General features: G+C 36.0%; 1 protein-coding gene and 1 pseudogene across 1 annotated transcript; both read left to right on the top strand.

Annotated features, from left to right (window-relative positions):
- Positions 1-697: 697 nt before the first annotated feature.
- On the top strand, positions 698-5,503 carry LOC137728332 (monocopper oxidase-like protein SKU5; annotated as a pseudogene).
- Positions 5,504-14,459: 8,956 nt separating this feature from the next.
- On the top strand, positions 14,460-18,098 carry LOC137729621 (serine carboxypeptidase-like 20). Its single transcript, XM_068468601.2, has 14 exons — positions 14,460-14,724; positions 14,816-14,961; positions 15,375-15,451; positions 15,546-15,668; positions 15,918-16,020; positions 16,106-16,143; positions 16,222-16,323; positions 16,471-16,551; positions 16,635-16,880; positions 17,063-17,128; positions 17,242-17,354; positions 17,526-17,639; positions 17,724-17,769; positions 17,894-18,098. Exons 1-14 carry the CDS (start codon positions 14,579-14,581, stop codon positions 17,975-17,977), a joined length of 1,485 nt encoding a protein of 494 aa, XP_068324702.2. The 5' UTR covers positions 14,460-14,578; the 3' UTR covers positions 17,978-18,098.
- The last annotated feature ends 910 nt before the right edge of the window (positions 18,099-19,008 follow it).

Below are 19,008 nucleotides of genomic sequence, written 5' to 3'. Positions count from 1 at the left end.
ACTAAGTTTAATCGCTTCACAAAAGTTCTTCGTGAGAGCTTGACTGCTAAGACCTTCTTCCTTCTCTGCACTCTTCTGCCTTGCGACTCTTTCTCTTCCGACAATATCCATAAACCTCCACCCCTGACTGTTGTGGGCATAGATCAGCCATCATGGGCATAAATCGGCCTCATTTCGGAACTACTCAGACCAGAGGCCATTGACTCGTCTACGAAACCCTTGCCTTCGACTCACGCGACCCTTGCTCGTCCTCTTTCTTCTGCACCTCAAAATCCATGCAATGCTTGAATCAATTTCACGTTTCAAGAATTAGCCCATTAATTTTTATTTTTTTTAATGGAGTAAGTTAGGGATGTGATGAAGGAGTTGGGGCTTTGATGGAGGAGTTAGGACTGCGATGGAGGAGTTGCTGCTGGTTGTGGCTGAGGAGTAAGGGGTACGATAATGGAGGAGTTGAGGTTACGATAGTGGAGGAGTTGTTAGTTCTCATTATAAACATGAAAATCCTATAGCAAATAACACGAGAACACATGCACAAAATAATAATTGTACTAATGTAAATGTGGGGTTACAATCTCTTTGCAACTTGATCATTTGACTCGATCTCTGAAATGTAAGGTGTGTTAATCAAAGAGTTGCGATGACTTGATCTTGGTTGAACAGGTGCTGCAAGGTTTTAGCTCTTAGCAATAGATAAATGGGCATGTGTAGGGGTGCTTGGTGGTTCTTCACAGGTTTGACGAAGAACATGGAGGGTTTGACAAGTCTTCTTGAGTGTTTGAGTGTTTGGAGGGTTTAAGTGTTTGAGAGTTTCAGAGTTTCAAAGGTTTAGCGTCTAGGCCTGAATGATTTTTGGGTCCTTTTTCTCTGTCATGGAGCCTCATATTTAACTCTCCAAGCCTTGCCTACAGATGGATTTCGCCTTGATTGTGGGCTTGATTAATTGACAAAAGGACTCGATTTGCGCACCGGTTCGTGATTTTACTCCAGCAATTAACATTTGATGAGTTTCGGAGTCCTTCTTAATGACTCGAGCGATTTTGATGAGTCACATTTATGTGTACGATTTGTGAAACACATGTCGTATGTCACGTATGCCCTAGCATGTTGAAACTTTAATGTGTTACTGAACGTTTATTTTACCGGAAGTTGGTCTACACTCATTTTATTAATCATAAAGTTGGGGATGCAATGGAAGATTTATTAATCATATATATTTTGGATTTTATAATTTTAAAATATTTTTTTAACAAATTTAAAAAGATTAATTACTTTTTCATTATCCTTCTCCTTAGTCTGACAATGCACCAAACGCTTTACTAAATTAGTCCAACTTAATCTATTCTAAGCCAGTCCAACATAGTTTTTGAAGCTAATCTAATCCGAAACAGTCCAATCAAATAAACACACCCATAAATCTCATCTCTATTGAAAATATAGTACAAATAGATAATAAAAATAACATTTTGTAAATTAAATTCATTGCTCAAATGTTTATTAACATTGAGTAGTATTTGGTCACTCTCCCACTGCAAAGAAAATTGGACCTTGACCCTTGTACACAAAAAAGGGATCAACGACGCGTTAAAAAAAAAAAAAAAAAAAAGGTTGTTTGTTGATCTGTATGGAGTATGCGATTTTTTCGCATACGTTTGTATACAATTACAAATTGGGTAATGTTAAAGAGATTAAATTTGCAAATTAAATGATATGTCACTAATAAAAATAGGAAGAACTTTATCCACATGTAAGTAAACCAATCATCAATTTCCATATCTTTTAATTTTTAAAACTTTGTCTACAAACTTAATATTCTTAGCATTACTCTTATAAATTTGTCGTTCATGTGATCATGCATAAAAGTTTAGCGTCGTGTCATTAAGTGTCGTTTTTCTTTCTTTTTCCTTTGCGTACTATAATTTGTATATAATTTTGTTTCTGTATTTTTTTTTACATACAATTATACGCATACACCTGTGTATTTATCCCTTAATTGTTGATGCGACAGTTTTTTTGTCGTGACATTATGCATGCATTGCTTTCATGTTCATAATTATAAGTTAGCGACAAAATATGTTGATTTGACACATAATCATTGTTCATAGACCAATATGATATAAGATATAGCCGCGCCAAAAATGAGCAGGAGATATGTCTTTCTTCACATGCATCATGTATGGTCCAAATTTCGTGTTATCCGGCTAACTCGTACATTGATTTGACATCTATTTTACTACATGTCTACACAAAGTAATTTGTGGGCGATAACATATTTCCAGATGCTTCTATAACGAGCCACTTTGTCAGAATTCAATCGGTAACAAACTCATTACAGTCAGTATTTTTTTAAAGAGTAAATTGTAACTATAGTCCTTTAATTTTAACTCAATTAGAGCAATGATCTCTTAACTAAAAATCTATTACTATTGGTCCCTTAACCTTAACTCAATTAGAGAAATGATCTCTTAACTTTAGCTTAATTGTAGCAATGATCCTTCCAACATAACTTGTTTTGACAAAATTTTTGACGTAGTTGATAAAAATGACCATAATTACACACTTTGATGAGTTGAGAGACCCTAATTGTATAAATGGTCATTCCAACATAACTTATTTTGACAAAATTTTGACGAAATTGATAAAAATGACTATAGCTACACATTTTGATAAGTTGAGAGATCAATGATAATGGATTTTTAGTTGAGGGATCATTGCTCCAATTTGATTTAAGTTAAGGAACCATTGTTACAATTTACTTTTTTTTTAAACAAATAATATTATCTGCATTATAGTCTTTCGATACGTTAAAAATTTCGAGAGGTTATGAAAAATGATAATGTTGTGACACATGGGAAGCCAAAGGTAGCTTGCGAAAGATAATAACAATATTACACTAAGACATTACTTGGGTATAAGTTACTATGATTTTGTCTTGGACGAATTTATGGACACTAACTTCAGTGATTGATTGAAGACAAGTCTGCTAAACAAATCTTTAGGGGATTTTTTTTATTTTTGGTCTGAAAAGTGAATTTCATTACTTTGAAACAAGGTTACAACCCCAATGCATTATGAAGAGACATATACATAAAAGTCTGGCCCAATTATATAAGCAAAAGCTAAAGCTCACATCCTAATATTTGACTATAGAAAGTCGTATTCATCATTGTCATCATCACGAAAGTCTTGTCAGCAGCTACCCAACCAGCAACACCAGAGAAAATGACCAAGACATCCGCAGCAAAAAAATACCAAACCTGCAACCAAAAGAGAAAACTCGAGAGTGTTTGCAGTTTGGGAAACTGGAGAGAAAACGTGTTTTTGACTTTAAAGATAATCCAGTTTGGTTCTATCCCTCACATGATCTGATTATTTCTCTCATTTCTCTCTTTGCTCCTGTCCTCCTCACAGACCTCTCCTCCGAATCTTTGTCTCCTATTTCTCTCTTCTCTCTTTGCTCTTTCCTTTAGGGGATTATAACGTGTATACATTTCAATTATTGGTTCAACTCTCTACTTTCTTCATTATAATTATAAAGATCTCATTCGTACATTCATAATATAATGTTATAGAAAACATCATAGGGCTTGTTTGGAACTATTTTTAAAATAATTGAAAATTAATGTGTTATAAAAAAAATTGATTGATATTTATCTCTTAAAAAAGTAACAACACTACAACAACGTGTGCCAAATACACAGAATAATTGCTCCAGTTGTTGAGTTTTGTATCGTGGATTCCATCATTTGAGAGGCCATTGATCCCGTTGCCGTATTAAACTCAGCGGCCTTCGTCCCAAGCCGAAACGTTGAGTCAGATAACTGGGTTGGATAGTGCTTCTAGCCTTCTAGGCCATGATGTTGGCCCAATATAATCATTATTTTTTTTTTTTATACAATAAGAGTGATGCTATAAATATTAAATTTGTAAACAAAATTTTAAAAACTAATGGATATAGAAGTTGATGATTGGTTTATTACTTAAGTTTTTTATAAACCTGCTCATTCATATTGGTGACACGTTATTTAGTTAGCAAATTTAGTCTCTCTAGTATTACCCATTCAATAATATTATACTCTTAAGAAGATGTGATATTTTATAGAATATAGGAGTGAACTAGATTACATAATAAGTCAATCATAATTAGAAATGTAAATCAACACAAAGAATGTATCTTCATGTGGTTTATGATTTTATGTAAGTCGAATCTCAAACCTCTCATTTACTAGTGAATAAAAACACGCTAGACTATAGTCTTAATTGGTAATTATTCTATTTTTGAATCAAATCCAATTTAGTTATTAACTTACAACCCCTTGTGGAAACTACTCACAATCACTAACTAGCTATCTAGTGATACTTTTTCTTTTCAACGTTGAAAGAGGTATCAATTTCGAATGCCCTGTCGTATTCATCTTCATCTTTGCTCTCCAATCTCCATTAATCCTTGTAGAGTGCTCATATCGTAGATAGACTCAATTCATATTTTTGCTCACAGTCATAACTAACTTCCGTTGTATCTGAGCCCAACTTATGTATGGTTGTAACAAACTTCAACATTGTCCATATTGAGTCCACTTTTAAAAATTTAGGACCAACTTAGGACGTAAAAAAATCATAAACAGTTGCAGGTGGAATTTTTCCGCCGGTGCTGCCCTCCAAACCCAAAGGATCTTTTTAATACGGTGAAGTCACTGTTACAGATGTATACGTCATCCTCAATAGACCCGCAGAAGTTATAAATGGGAAGTGGCGCACTACCCTCAATGGTATTTCGTACATACCACCTTCAACGCCCCTTGAGCTTGCCCAAAAGTTCAACATTTCAGGGGTTTACAAGCTTGATTTCCCGAATATACTGATGAACAGACCTGCCAAAGTCGACACATCCCTGATTAATGGTACTTTCAAAGGTTTCATGGAAATCATCTTTCAGAACAATGACACCACCGTTCGGAACTACCATTTGGATGGCTCTACAATTTTTGTCGCGGGGGTGAGCTTTTAGTTTTGAGTTCGTAATCTGTCTCTGTTCCTAATTATGGAACTGCCAAAGTACAAACATGATTGAACAATTTGATGTTGCCCTGTAGTATGGATGTGGGAGTGTGGACAGAGAATAGCAGAAGCACTTGCAGCAAATGGGATGGCGTTGCTCGCTGCACAACACAGGTACACCTTGGTTCAATGGGCTTGTTGCACTCGTGCACATTTACATGCGCATGGAATGGAACAAGATTCTTGGTTGATCCACTTTTAGGTTGATTGCGTATTGTTAATTCTTTGCTTCATGCTCATATGGCTATAGGTCTTCCCTGGATCTTGGACAGCCATATTGGTTGTTCTTGACAATGCCGGAATTTGGAACCTTCGTGCACAGAATCTGGACTCATGGTATCTAGGCCAAGAAGCTTATTTGAGTGTCGTGAATCGCAACCAAAACGAAAATTCTTTGCCTGACAATACCATATATTGTGGACTACTTTCCTCTTTACAGAAGTAAGATATCAGAACTCCTCCAAGTTTTCGTCCATTTATTTTACTTGTCCATCGAAATTTATATTCATAGAATGATTAAATAAAGACAATAGCATGCCAAAGATTAAAAACCCTTATTTCAAACTCTGCTAATGCATAGCTTTGTTTGGTTTTCTTCTCCAGAGACCAGAGAGGAGTCAAGTTCTCTAGTGCACCATTAATCTTAGCATGTGCGGCCTTCATTCGGTAATCAAGTTACGATCAGCTATAAGCAAAGCGCGCTCTGCGATTCTTTCTACCGAACTGGTACCTTACGCGCAAATGTAGTTTAAGGGGATGGTAGAAATGCAAAACATACTGAGTGAGATGAGAGTAGGAAAGTTGGGATACAATCCATATAGCAATATAACTACTACGTACCATGTAATTTAGTATTACATTGCAAACTATTTGTAATTGTAATTTACCTCCTTGCAGGTAGTTTTAGGCAGTAATGCATGAATTATTTTTCAAATTTGCTTTGCATTAAGGAACTGTTTATCCGAAAGTCGACCTAAAACGGCACGAAAAGGAAGATGAACTGTGTAAAGTTGCAAGATGATGAACTAAAGAGACTTGAAGCTGAAAGAGCTTCAACTAAAGCTTGGGTTATTTGTTTGCCTCTTATACTGAGTGTAGATTCTCTCTTTTTAAAAGAACCAATATTCAACCAAACCATATATTTGAGATAAGAAGAAATTGTAGCAATGGTCCTTAACTTTAATGCAATTGGAGTAGTGACATCTTAACTAAAATTCCGTGATTATTGATTCCTAAACTCATCATAATGTGCATCTATGATTATTTTCGTCAATTCCGTTATAACGTCTGTCAAAATGAGTCACGTGCATGCACATGACGCTGAATCAAGGGGCAAATATGAAAAACCAAATGAGAAAAATTGTAGCAATGTTCCCTCAACTTTAACCCAATTAGAGAAATGGTCTGCCAACTTTAACCCAATTAGAGCAATGGTTGCTCAACATGACTCATTTTGATAGAGTTGATAAAAAGGATTATAGATGCTTAAGGAGCCAATAGTTATGGATTTTTAGTTGATGGACCATTGTTACAATTTCCTCTTGAGATAATTAGGATAATATCTTATAGCTAATTTCCCTGGGGGTACAATTATTGGACTCCAAAAAACTAATTTGCACTCCAATTTTTTCATATAAACAAACAAAGACTTATTCCACTAAATAGGGTGGTTGTATGAACCTTAGAACGCCATTGAACTTAGTTTTGTGCTAAGTTTTTCGTTAGCTTCAAGTATTTCATGTCTTTTCTTAGAGTTCATTTCCAAGTCTTCCTAAGTCCTCCCCTACTCATTTTGCTCTAAGACTCTATTTCATAATCGTATTTTCTAACCGGAGTATTTAGAAGTCTGCGGTTCACATGTGCAAACCACCTTAAACGATTTTTTCTCATTTTATTTTCAATTGTGACCACTCTAAATTCTGTATATTTGGAAAAAAAAAAAATCATTTACAAAGAGTGTAAAATAATTTCTTTGGAGTTCCGTTAACATCTTTGTGTCTTGGATTGTCTAATATCATAAATCAATCAATTTCAACAGTTTTTCTAATTATCTTGATTGAAAAAGTGGCTATTGAGATAATTGGCTTAATATATGGATCCTCCCCAATAAGCCTCTAAAGTATCTTCAAATCTTTTATTTGGGTGCCTAAAATTAGAATATAGGTGTGAAAAATCAGGTGCAAAGACAAGCATCACGGTCATTCTCTGATAGTGAAATGGTACTTGAAATAAGTCATGATTTTTGGGTCCCTCACTCTTGTTTTGTTTCTTTGTTGTTTGTTTGAATTAAGAGCTCGCTTACGTAATCATAATCAAAATAGAGGAATTGGATTGAGGAGAAATTAAATTGAGGAGGAATTGGATTGAGGAGGAGTCAGAATCAGATTCATGTTGAAGTTGTTTACTTAAATGTTCTGGAATCAAACTAAAAATGAAACAAAATTCATATAAGTTGTTTACTAATTCACCTGAATCAGAATAGAAATCAATATGATCACTAAAATGCCCTTATTTTTTTGTTTTATTTCTTTCTGATATTTTTTTAATAACATTTTCACAAAATGTCATTATTGTAAACCACATCTATCAGACTTCCCCAACAGAAAATAAGAACTCCTCCCTCCCCTTTTCTCCCTCACTTTCATCTTTGCCACTCACCCTACCCCATAATCACCACCCCTCCTCCCTACCAAGTATTTCAATTTCAAGATTTTCTGGGTTTTAAGTGATTTCTTCACCGGATCTGTGGGTTTATTATTTGGGGTTGGGTTGATAAATTCTTGAATCCTATTTGGGGGATATGTGGTTGGGTTTTGTGAGGCAGTGGCAGGGGAGTAAGGCATGGCTACACGGGGAGGTGGAAGGTGTGGCACAAATGATAAAGGTGAAATGCAGGGAGCGATGGGTTTTTTGGGTTGAATAGTAGCCGAGCCCCAAATCGAAACCGTTCGACATGGCAACACATGTGGAGGCAAAGAGGGATCTAGGCACTGTGATTGATAGCGAATCCCTTGTATCCTTTTATGATGATATGCTGAATCCTATGGAGGAGGACGTGGACGATTTTGGGGTGGTGGAGCTAGAGGAGGTGGCAGAGGAGCAGATAGCTGCTGGAGAGGATGGCTGAAGACAACGAGAAGATGGAAATGAGTACCGAAGGTGTAGGGTATTTTGGGAAGGAAATTTTGATTTTAGATGGAGCTTTCTCCTGGGAATACAAGTACTACCTTCTTCTAGGTAATCCAATTTCAGCAATATCATGAATTGAAATCTTGATTTTATGTGGAGCTCGCAGAACTGTACATTCCGCTAAAGTTGGTAAATGGAGGAATAATCAAGAATGGGGAATGACTCCCATTCCCCCATAACCTTTCCCTATATGTAAACACGCCATAAAAGAAAAGGAAAGGAGATTGAAAACCATCATCCTAATCATCCCGCTCAAAATACTTAAAAGAGTAAACCCCACACATAATCAATATTCTCTTATGAAGGTAGGTGGGAATATTGTAGGGAGTTTTAACGAAACACTTCCGGTACTGTTCATTTTTAATGAAAAACCACATTTTTACCTTTCCCTAGTACTATTCACTACACCTTTATTTGTTATTTTTCATTAAAACTAAATTTTTTTTTTGAACTTTTCGTTAATTTTCCTAATATTGTAATAGTTGAAGGGGAATCAACGGTTAAAATTAGGAAGAGTTGTGTAAAAAGGTGAAACATGATGTGTTGAAATTATTTCTCGTCAGCAATCTAGTGATGAGGATTGCTCTACTAAGCACTAGTTTGGCTTAGCTTAACTTAAAAAAAAAAAAAAAAAAAAAAAAAAAAAAAAAAAAAAAAAAAAAAAAGTGGGTATAAAAAAATGTTGGAGCATTTTAAGTGTTTGGTAAACACTTTAAATCAGGTTTTTTTTTTTTTTTTTTTTTTTTTTTTTTTTTTTTTTTTCAAAGTTATGGGTGAAAATAAAAGCTGAAAACCAGAAGCTGGAAGTAACAGCTTCAACAAAACAACTTATTTTGGTAAAACATGGGTGAACAGTAAAAAATAAATGAACTTTTCAATTTTCCAATCCTACCTTCTTTCTCTCTATCATCAGTCGTGCCTTCCTCTTCTACTTCTCTCTCGCAACCTTCTGTGTTTCTCCAGAAAAGTGTTCCCGCAGAGTCTCAAGAAACCTTACCGAAGCTCTCTCTCTTCCTTTTCGCTCTTCTCGTCCACAGACCACTAGCCCAAGAGGAAAAGCTAGTGAAGAAAAAGCAACTCAACAAATTGATTGGGAAGGATGATGGGGGAGTGGCGGCAGCAAATAATCCACCAGAACTTGCATAACCTAGAAGAAGATGATGGGATTGGAAATGGAAATGGAGGGTTGTTCGTGAAGGTGATGACGGACGAGCAAATGGAGTAGCGCGTTGGAAATAAAGAAGATAAGAGAGAGAGAGAGAGAGAGATTTATTAATTTTTAGGCATTAAATTTTTTTTTTTTTAAATTTCTTAATTATAAATATTAAGATAAAGTTTATAAATATTTTTATTTAAAAAATAAAGTATATTTAGTAATTCACCTTTATTTGTTAAGAAAATTAAATTAATGGCATATCTAGTATTATACCTTTTTTAGTCATTTCATATAATCATAGTTGTTTTACATAAAAGTTTACCAAACACTATCATATTCTCACAGTACAGCAGAATTAGTGTTTTTTCAAAGCACATCAATACCAAACCAGCCCTAACTCAAGGGCTCAAAACCTGCTTAATGTGATGTTACCTAAAAACATTGGTATCACAAATGGATAACAATCACATCCGCCATTAGTTTGGTATTTACCATCCTAGAGCATTTCCACCGGAAGCAAAGGAGACCAGCATCCAGTGGAAAAAACAGATTGGGGCTCAGCCAAACCACTCCAACCCGTAGAATAGACTGGTACCCAGCCCAAGCTAGTCTCCAACCCAGCCTAAAATGGACTGACCAAGGGACCGGCCCGTTTGTTTTTTTGAGCTTGGCTTGTGGCCTTCACTCGCGAGTGGGCGCGATTAGCATACAACAAAATCAAAGGCGAGGCTCGCTGGCAAGCGCACTCAAATTGCATCCAGGCTGGGAGACGTGGCCCACTCTATGCGGTTGGATTTCCAACGTAAAAAAATTTTGAATTTCACTTTTAAACTGGACCGTTTGATCACATATCAGCGGTTCCCGTTTTTTCCCCCAAAAATAAAATTAAAAAAGGCCCAATAGTCAGAATTATGACCATTGGCCACGTGGCAACTCGTTGGCTGTTGGATTTGAATATTTTCAAATCCAACAGTCCAGATTAATTAACAACATTAAAAATTATTAAAAATTATGAATTTTTTTTTTGAAATACAGAAAAATTTTAAAAAATTATTATTTTTTTCTATAAATACCTAACCCTCATGTAATTTCTTATGTAATTTTTTATTATTTTTAGAATTTTATTTAATTTCTTATGTAGTTTCTTATTTATTTCTAGAACTTTATTTAATTTCTTATGTAATTTTTATGTAATTTCTTATTTATTTTTAGAACTTTATGCAATTTCAAATTTATTTTTTTATACTTTATTTAAAATATCAAATAAGATTACATAAACTCATCAAATAAACTTAAAAAAAAAAAAACATCAAATAAAATTACATAACCTAACGTTCTAGCTTAAAAAAAAACACACTAAATAAGATTACTTAAAAAACAATACACTTTATTCTTCAACCACAAGCCTCATTTTAATTGTCTTCGCCATCGTGCAATCCCCATTGGTGCTTAATCAAGTCATTCTGGCAGGTTACGTGCCAATATGGCTCTTGCAATGAAGTGTACCGTTGAATGATCAATTCATTGTAACATTCATCTCGTTCCAACGACTCATGTTGCACGGGGATCTTCGGTCTAGTCATGAGCATAGTAGATTTGTGTTCTTGAGTTGTTCATCGGATCCAGCTCGTATTCATCGACGACATCATAATCATACTCGTCTTCAACAATCATGTTGTGGAGAATAATACACGTCATCATGATGGATCGAAGAGCCTCGACATCAAACATTCTAGCTGCGGCCCTGACAATCGCCCAACGAGCTTACAGGATACCAAAACAACGCTCGACATCCTTCCTACACCCCTCTTGACACTTTGCTATATGTTTTTCTTTTTCACTCTGTGGATGTGGCACTATTTTGACAAACGTTGATCATCTTGGGTAAATGCCATCTGCAAGGTAGTATGGTCCCTCGTATTTATTACCATTAACCTAATATGTGCATCTCGGCCCCTTTCCTTGTAGTAGTTTGTCAAACACTGGAGATTGGGCAAGGACATTTAGGTCATTCTGAGCTCCTGAAACACCAAAAAAAGCATGCCAAATCCATGTATCAAATGAAACCACTGCTTCTAAAATGATGTTTTTGACTCATTTTCTGTTGCCATAAGTTCCTGGCCACGCACTTGGACAGTTTTTCCAAGTCCAGTGGATGCAGTCGATGCTTCCAATCATGCCAGGGAAGCCTCGCATCTCACCCTTCCTCAGAAGCCTTCTCATGTCCCTTGGCGTGGGTTTCCGGAGGTATTCATTGGTGTAGAGGGCTTCAATTGCAGAGCAAAACCGCATCAGGGAGTCCAGAACAGTTGTTTTTCCCATCCTTGTGATCTCATCCACTTGATCTGCAAATGCTCCATATGCAAGTATTCGCAAGGCAGCTGTAATTTTTTTCTCAGGAAGAAGACCTAGAACATGAAAAACATCCTCTTTTTGCACAAGTATGGATCATGGTTGCAAACAGCACTCATGATTTTGTCGAACAAACTTCGTTACATTCTAAAACGACGTTTGAAAACATGATCAGGGAAAACAATGTTGGGAATAAAATAATCTTCCAAGAGATCTTTACCTCGTCTTTCCCTTCTTTTATCGATGTTTACCGCACGTTTGAGTTTGGCTATCTAACCTACAGCTTCCATGATACGGCGGGAATGTGAAACCCTCTGCCTTCTATGGTGATCATCCTCATCCTCCTCCATTGCGAAGACCTTATCTCCAACTCCACCTTCGTCAAGATTGACCAATTTTTCTTGTTGTGCCAACAACCTTTTCTGCTGTTCTTGCAACTGTTTATACACTCTCCTTGAAGAAGACATTGTAAGAACTCAAGATTTGAAAACGATAAAGAAGGATTTTGAGCTAAAAAAAAGGATTGAGTTTAGTATGAGGATGGATGTAGGGTTTATATGGACAAAAAAAGAAAGGATGAGGTTCTGGACAATGCCATGTGGCATTATGTGATTGGTTGAAAATCTTATCGAAATCTTGGCTAAATTATTGTAAACAGGAAGTGACACATGACGTGTCGGGATTGGTTGAAAATCTTATCAGAAATCTATCCACAAAATAGTACGTTCGGATAATAACACGTGGCGTGACAAGATTGGTGAAAAATCTTATCGAAATCTTGGCTAAATTATTGTAAACAGGAAGTGACACGTGACTTGTTGGGATTGGTTGAAAATCTTAGCGGAAATCTATTCACAAAATAGTAGGTTCAGATAATGACACGTGGCGTGACGAGATTGGTTAAAAATCCTATTCGAAATTAAAACTATTTTTTTAATTTATTATTTTATAAATTATTATTAATATTTTAAATGGACTGGGTGCTAGCGCATTTTGTAGGGGTGAAGATCATTTGTGTCAGCGCATTTTTAGACTGGGTGCCAGCACATTTTTTTAGGGGTGGAGATGCTTTGGCCTATTACTGTTCATTAGGATATATTACTGTTCACTGAGTGGATAAATGGGCTGGTGCTGGCGCAAAGTCTTTAGGGGTGGAATTAGTCTTACAAGTCACTTAATTTCTTGTTTGGTCACAAAGACAATGTTATAAAATAATAATAATAATAATAAAAAAAAAAACTAAATTTGTAGACAAAATTTAGGAACTAAATGATGTGTCACCAATAGGAATGAACACATTCATCAAGGCTTAGATAATAATCCAATCATCAATTTCTACATTCTTTAATTTTTAAATTTAATCTCCTAGCATAACTCAAAAAAAAAAAAAAAAAAAAAAAAAAAAAAAAAACAGTACTAGTAAAATGTACATAAGCAACTTAGAAAATCCGTTGTTTTCTACTCATAGAACTCTATTTTATCAGTTCCTTAGAAAAGCCGTTATTTTCTACTCATAGAACTCTACTTTATCAGTTCAGTAAATTGTATCAATGGTCCCTCAACTTTAATCAAATTGGAGCAATGGTCCCTTAACTAAAAATCTATTACTATTGGTCCCACAACTCTTCAAAATGTGTAGCTATGATTATTTTTGTCAACTTCGTTAGAATTTTGTCAAAATAAGTTATGTTAGAAGGACCATTGCTACAATTGGGTCCCTCAACTCATCAAAACGTGTAACTATGGTCATTTTTGTCAACTTCGTCAGAATTTTGTCAAAATGAGTTATGTTCGAAGGACCATTGCTACAATTGAGTTAAAGAGAGATCATTGCTCCAATTAGCTTAAAACTGAGGGACCATAGTTGAGAGACCATTTCTCTTGTTGGATTAAAGTTGATGGACCAATGGTAATGAATTTTTAGTTGAGGGACCATAGTTGCACGTTTTGATGGGTTGAGAGACCAATGGTAATTGATTTTTAGTTGATGGACCATTGCTCCAATTGAGTTAAAGTTAGGGGACCATTGCTACAATTTACTCTTATTAGTTTGTATTCTCTTAAAACATGTGTTGTTAATTTTGGAAGTTGCCAAACGTGAAGCTAAAATATATTATCTTCTAATATAATAGTTAATATTTTATTAACAAACGATATTATCACATTAAGAAGAGTGGACTAAGCTTCACAATGAACTAACAATAATATGGTTTAAATTTGCATTTAATGAGAATCGAACATAAAACATCTTATTAACAAATAAAAAAAAAAATCATTAAACTGCGGTACTAAGTGACAACTGTTAATTAATTAATTAAACCTTAAAAAAGAGTCTTGGTCAATCCATTGGCATCGCACATTTCTTCCCTGTCACTCTCACTCCCACCCTCACACGTTAAGGGCTGGGCTAATGATGGCCGGAAACACCAAAATTGTCCCCACAATTATGGGGCACCTTTCCACTTTCAGTTGCCAAGACACGTGATTGGTCAACCTCAACACGTGTCAGTGACCCATTGGTCCAGAAGACCACACTCTTGCTGCTGCAGCACAACAGCAGAGTTTTAGCGGCTTCAGCATTTGATGCTTTTAGCAGCTCTCACTTTGATCATCCTTTTATTCCACTTTACTGTTTCTTTTTCTTGGCTTGTAAGCAACAGCTACAAAAGTCAGCAACTTGTATGGCAGACTAATCAATTCAATCACTAATCAGCCCACTTAACTATTATTTAATCCCAGAAAAGATCATATAAATTCTCTTCTCACAGTGTTTTGATTTGATATACGACATCCTTCTTGTTTTTCCAAATTTTATCAGAAGTAATGGCTGGGGGAGTATTATATTTATTTTTTGTGCCATTAATTTACACCTTCTTGAGCATTTTGCCAACCCAATCAGCTCCTCAATCTGCACTCGTAACCCAGATTCCTGGATTCAGTGGCACTCTTCCTTCAAAACACTATGCTGGGTAAGTAAGATTTTTGTCAGTTTAAGTACGTGTGGATTTCTGGGATTGTTCGTGTTATGGTTGTTCATGTTTTTGTGGGTTTGTTTTGAAGGTATGTGACAGTTGACCAGAGTCATGGGAGGAACCTGTTCTACTATTTCGTCGAATCAGAAGGGAAGCCGGCGGAGGATCCGGTGGTTCTGTGGCTCAATGGTGGACCTGGATGCTCCAGCCTTGATGGCTTTGTTTATGAGCATGGTATTGTTTCACAGTTCATTTTATTGCTTATAGTCATTACATGTTGTCTTCAAGTATTTGATTCTTCTATGTTCTTGGTTTGAAATAATGTGTCTACATTCAAATGGCTAAAACATATTGGGCTCGTTTGGTGCTCAGGAGTGAATTCAATCGGAAAACTCATATATGTTGAAGTAAGAAATAAAGGTAGAGGCGAAGTATTATTCATTTTGTAGGATTAGAGGGGATACGTAATAAATTGTTGATATCCTACCATTTTCTGAGGATTAGAATAGATAAGTTTTCTACCCGAGTAATCCATCTTCTAACGTCACCTTGAATAAAATTTACTGATGGGATAATTCTCATGAAGTTGAAAACTTTTGTTAATTTAATTAGCCTATGAAAACATTGATTCTGTCCATATTTTTCAGGGCCATTCAATTTTGAAAAGGCCATGACCAAGGGAAGTCTGCTCCAACTCCAACTTAATCCATATAGCTGGTCGAAGGTTGCAACTTTGAGATGTGAAATGAATATTATCTCTGAATTTTATTTCTTATTTTTCTTTGTGTAAGTGAAATAAATTATTTTCATGTTATTAGGTTTCCAACATTATATATCTGGACTCTCCTGCTGGTGTTGGATTTTCTTACTCAAAAAATGAGACTGACTATGAAACTGGGGATCTAAAGACTGCCTCTGATTCCCACACATTTCTCCTCAAGGTGAAAAAGGAAACAACTTGAAAAGATTTTAACGCCGAAAAATCTAGATTACCTCAATGTATGGTATACATTGTGGAATTTAACGGCTGGATGTAAAGTCAAAAATCAAAGAGAACTTAATAGGTGGATGTGATCCATTTGAAAGGCAACGTATACTTTACATTGATGTATAGTATAAGAACTCGTTTAACATTTTGTTTGTTCTAATTTCCCAGAGTAGTACTAATGCATCTGCTCTCTTGTAAACAGTGGTTTGAAATTTACCCTGAGTTCCTCTCCAACCCATTTTTTATTGCTGGGGAGTCATATGCCGGAGTCTACGTGCCGACGCTTTCTTCTGAAGTAGTGAAAGGTAAAGCAGTCAATAATGTTAACGTTAGAAGTCAACTTACATATTGAAACCAAAATATAAGGTGGAGCTCTGGATGTTTCAACAGGAATTGATGCTGGTGTAACGCCTGTTCTCAACTTCAAGGTATTTATCTGTATAGGTAATCCTTTTGTAAATTTGAATAATATCTTGCTCCAAACCTCAAATGACTACATAACACAGGGTTATCTGGTGGGAAATGGCGTTACGGATGATAAATTCGATGGTAACGCTCTTGTTCCGTTTGCACACGGGATGGGACTGATATCAGATGATCTATATGAGGTTTGTATAGAATGACCAATTTGACACTGGCATTGTAATGCTAATTTCACCCCCTTTGCCCCCCACCACAAAAAAAAAATAGAATAAAAAAATAAAAATAAAAATAAAAAATCGTAGTAATTTGGGTGAGACGTGTTTGTGCTTCAGGAGGTTAACACGGCGTGCGGAGGAAAGTACATTTATCCGGTGAATGATACTTGTGGGAGCAAGCTTGAAAAAGTTGACAAGGTAATACAAATCTCAATATTTTGTGTATAACATGGAATGCTATGTTTTTATTTAACTGACTTTAAGATTTTTGTTGATCCCAGAACATAGAAGATTTGAACATATATGACATTCTGGAACCATGCTATCACAGCACAGATTCGAGTAAGAACAGAAAAGTTACAAAGAGCGGATTGCCATCTAGCTTTCGAGGGTTGGGTGAGACTGAAAGGCCACTTGCTGTCAGAAAAAGAATGTTTGGTCGTGCCTGGCCTCTTAGAGCTCCTGTGAGGGATGGTATTGTTCCAACTTGGCCGGAGCTGATGGATAATGAAAGTGTTCCGTGTATTGTAAGTTGCTTAGTCTGTTACAATTTTCATCTTTTGATCCGCTTTCCCATTGTCAGCCATTAATTTCTTGCTTCGATAGTAAGTATACTTCCCTGAAAAGGCTAAAAGAAAGTTGTTCAACTTCGATACTAGAATATTATTCTCATGTACAAGCAGCCTTAGATTTGATATGTCTCCTGCAGAATGATGAGGTTGCTACTGAATGGTTGAACAATGAATCTGTTAGGAAGGCAATCCATGCAGAAACGGTGAGGTTTATCAGAGTTAATGTTTTAAACCAGAAACGAAAGTTTGTGAATGTCTAGTCCTGCTGGCTCCGAGAAGCATTGTAGCTTTTTGAAATCCTTTTTGCACTATGTAGGATTTTTCATGGGAATTATGCACAAGCAGAATCGAATTTTATCATGATTCTGGAAGTATGATCAAGTACCACATGAACCTCACTGCAAAGGGTTATCGGGCACTTATATATAGGTAAATCTCCAATTACAATGTCATCTATTAAAGTCATGCCTGTCGAAAATTCTCTAAAGCTTTCTTTTCACCTCTGCATCAATGTTCGCTTTAATTGTGCTAAAATGGGAGAAGTAAATGAAAATTGAATGCTATAACTGATATGCATTCCTATTCGATTTCTCGTGGCAGTGGTGATCATGATATGTGTGTTCCTTTCACTGGGAGTGAAGCATGGACTAGATCACTTGGTTATAAGATTGTGGATGAATGGAGGCCATGGACTTCGAACGGACAAGTTGCTGGGTAAATATCATTACATATTTCCGTCATCAAACATTGTGAAATATGGTACTTGTGTAGTGAATAATCGAATGTAAATGGTCGCAGGTACACGCAAGGTTATGAGAATAACCTCACCTTTCTAACTGTAAAGGTCAGCGCACGAAAATGTTTTTCTTTCTACGTACGATAGGCTATACTGAAACTGTATCTAGCTGGTCCTTTTGATTGGATTCAGTTATCGATTTTAATACATTCGTTTTAATGTATTGTTGCAGGGGTCTGGACATACAGTTCCGGAGTACAAACCACGAGAGGCGTTTGATTTGTTTAGCCGGTTTTTGGCTGGAAAACCACAATAAGAGAACGAAAGCAATGTTGCTATTTATTGCTTTATGCTACACTAATTTTAGAGAGAATAAATCATATGATCAAAAAAAGAAAAGTTTGCATTACTATTGAATTAAACTACTTTTACATTGACTCTGCTAACATTCTTCTCTAGAAATTATCTCTGAAATGCTAACAAACAAGAATTAAAGCTAACAACTCTGCCATGAACTAGATCCAGCTGTTCAGTTCCTGCGACAAACCGCGTTGTTTGTTCATCAACTGCGTTCTCGCCTTGTCTAAACGAGAGTTCCTCCAAACTCTCTCCTTCTTTGTATCTTTCTTCGTTAGCATGTACGGATCTCTTTCTTTCGGTAAAAAGAAACGGGTCCTGCTCTTATCAGTAGTAGACACATACAATTCTTGACCAACCTCGGTGACTTCGTATGGATCAAAATTAAACACCCTCCACAGCTTCTCATTTTCCTTCATGTGTCGTTCAAACCCATCAGCTATAAAAACCCTTAAAAAACTGCCACTGAATCATCTGGTACCATGACGATACCTTCAGATCAATCCCATTGACCGTTACAGATGCTCCCGGGCAGCAAAAATTCTGAAAATAAATCATAACTTGGCGGACTTTCTTCGCAGCATTCACATCACCTCTCATGTTTGGGTAAACAGACATGAGTTTCGTCAAAACATTCTGATAGTATTTGTTTGTTTGGATGATTTTGGTTATAGTTTTTGGATCGGTTTCTTAGGGGTAAAATGGCAGAGAATTAAGAGGATATTGGAGTGTGGTTTTCAGCTTCCAGGTTGTGCAGAAAAAATGCAGCAGCCATACTTCATTAAGTAGAGAAAATGTGTAAGGGTATGGTACATTTCCATCACCCATACTCGTGTAAAAGAGTGGGTGATTAGACAATATTTAAACACTAAAATCACCTTACTACTCCAGATTAAATCCTAGCCCTTCATTGGGATTTAAATGATTTAATCTGGAGTGTACATTTATCACTCACACATTTAAACAACAAAAAACTAGCCGTTGGAGGCC

Source organism: Pyrus communis, chromosome 10, assembly GCF_041283825.1.
Source record: "Pyrus communis isolate YQ-2024b chromosome 10, ASM4128382v1, whole genome shotgun sequence".
NCBI classification, from domain to species: Eukaryota; Viridiplantae; Streptophyta; class Magnoliopsida; order Rosales; family Rosaceae; genus Pyrus; species Pyrus communis.
This window is presented reverse-complemented; position numbering and strand designations above follow the sequence as displayed.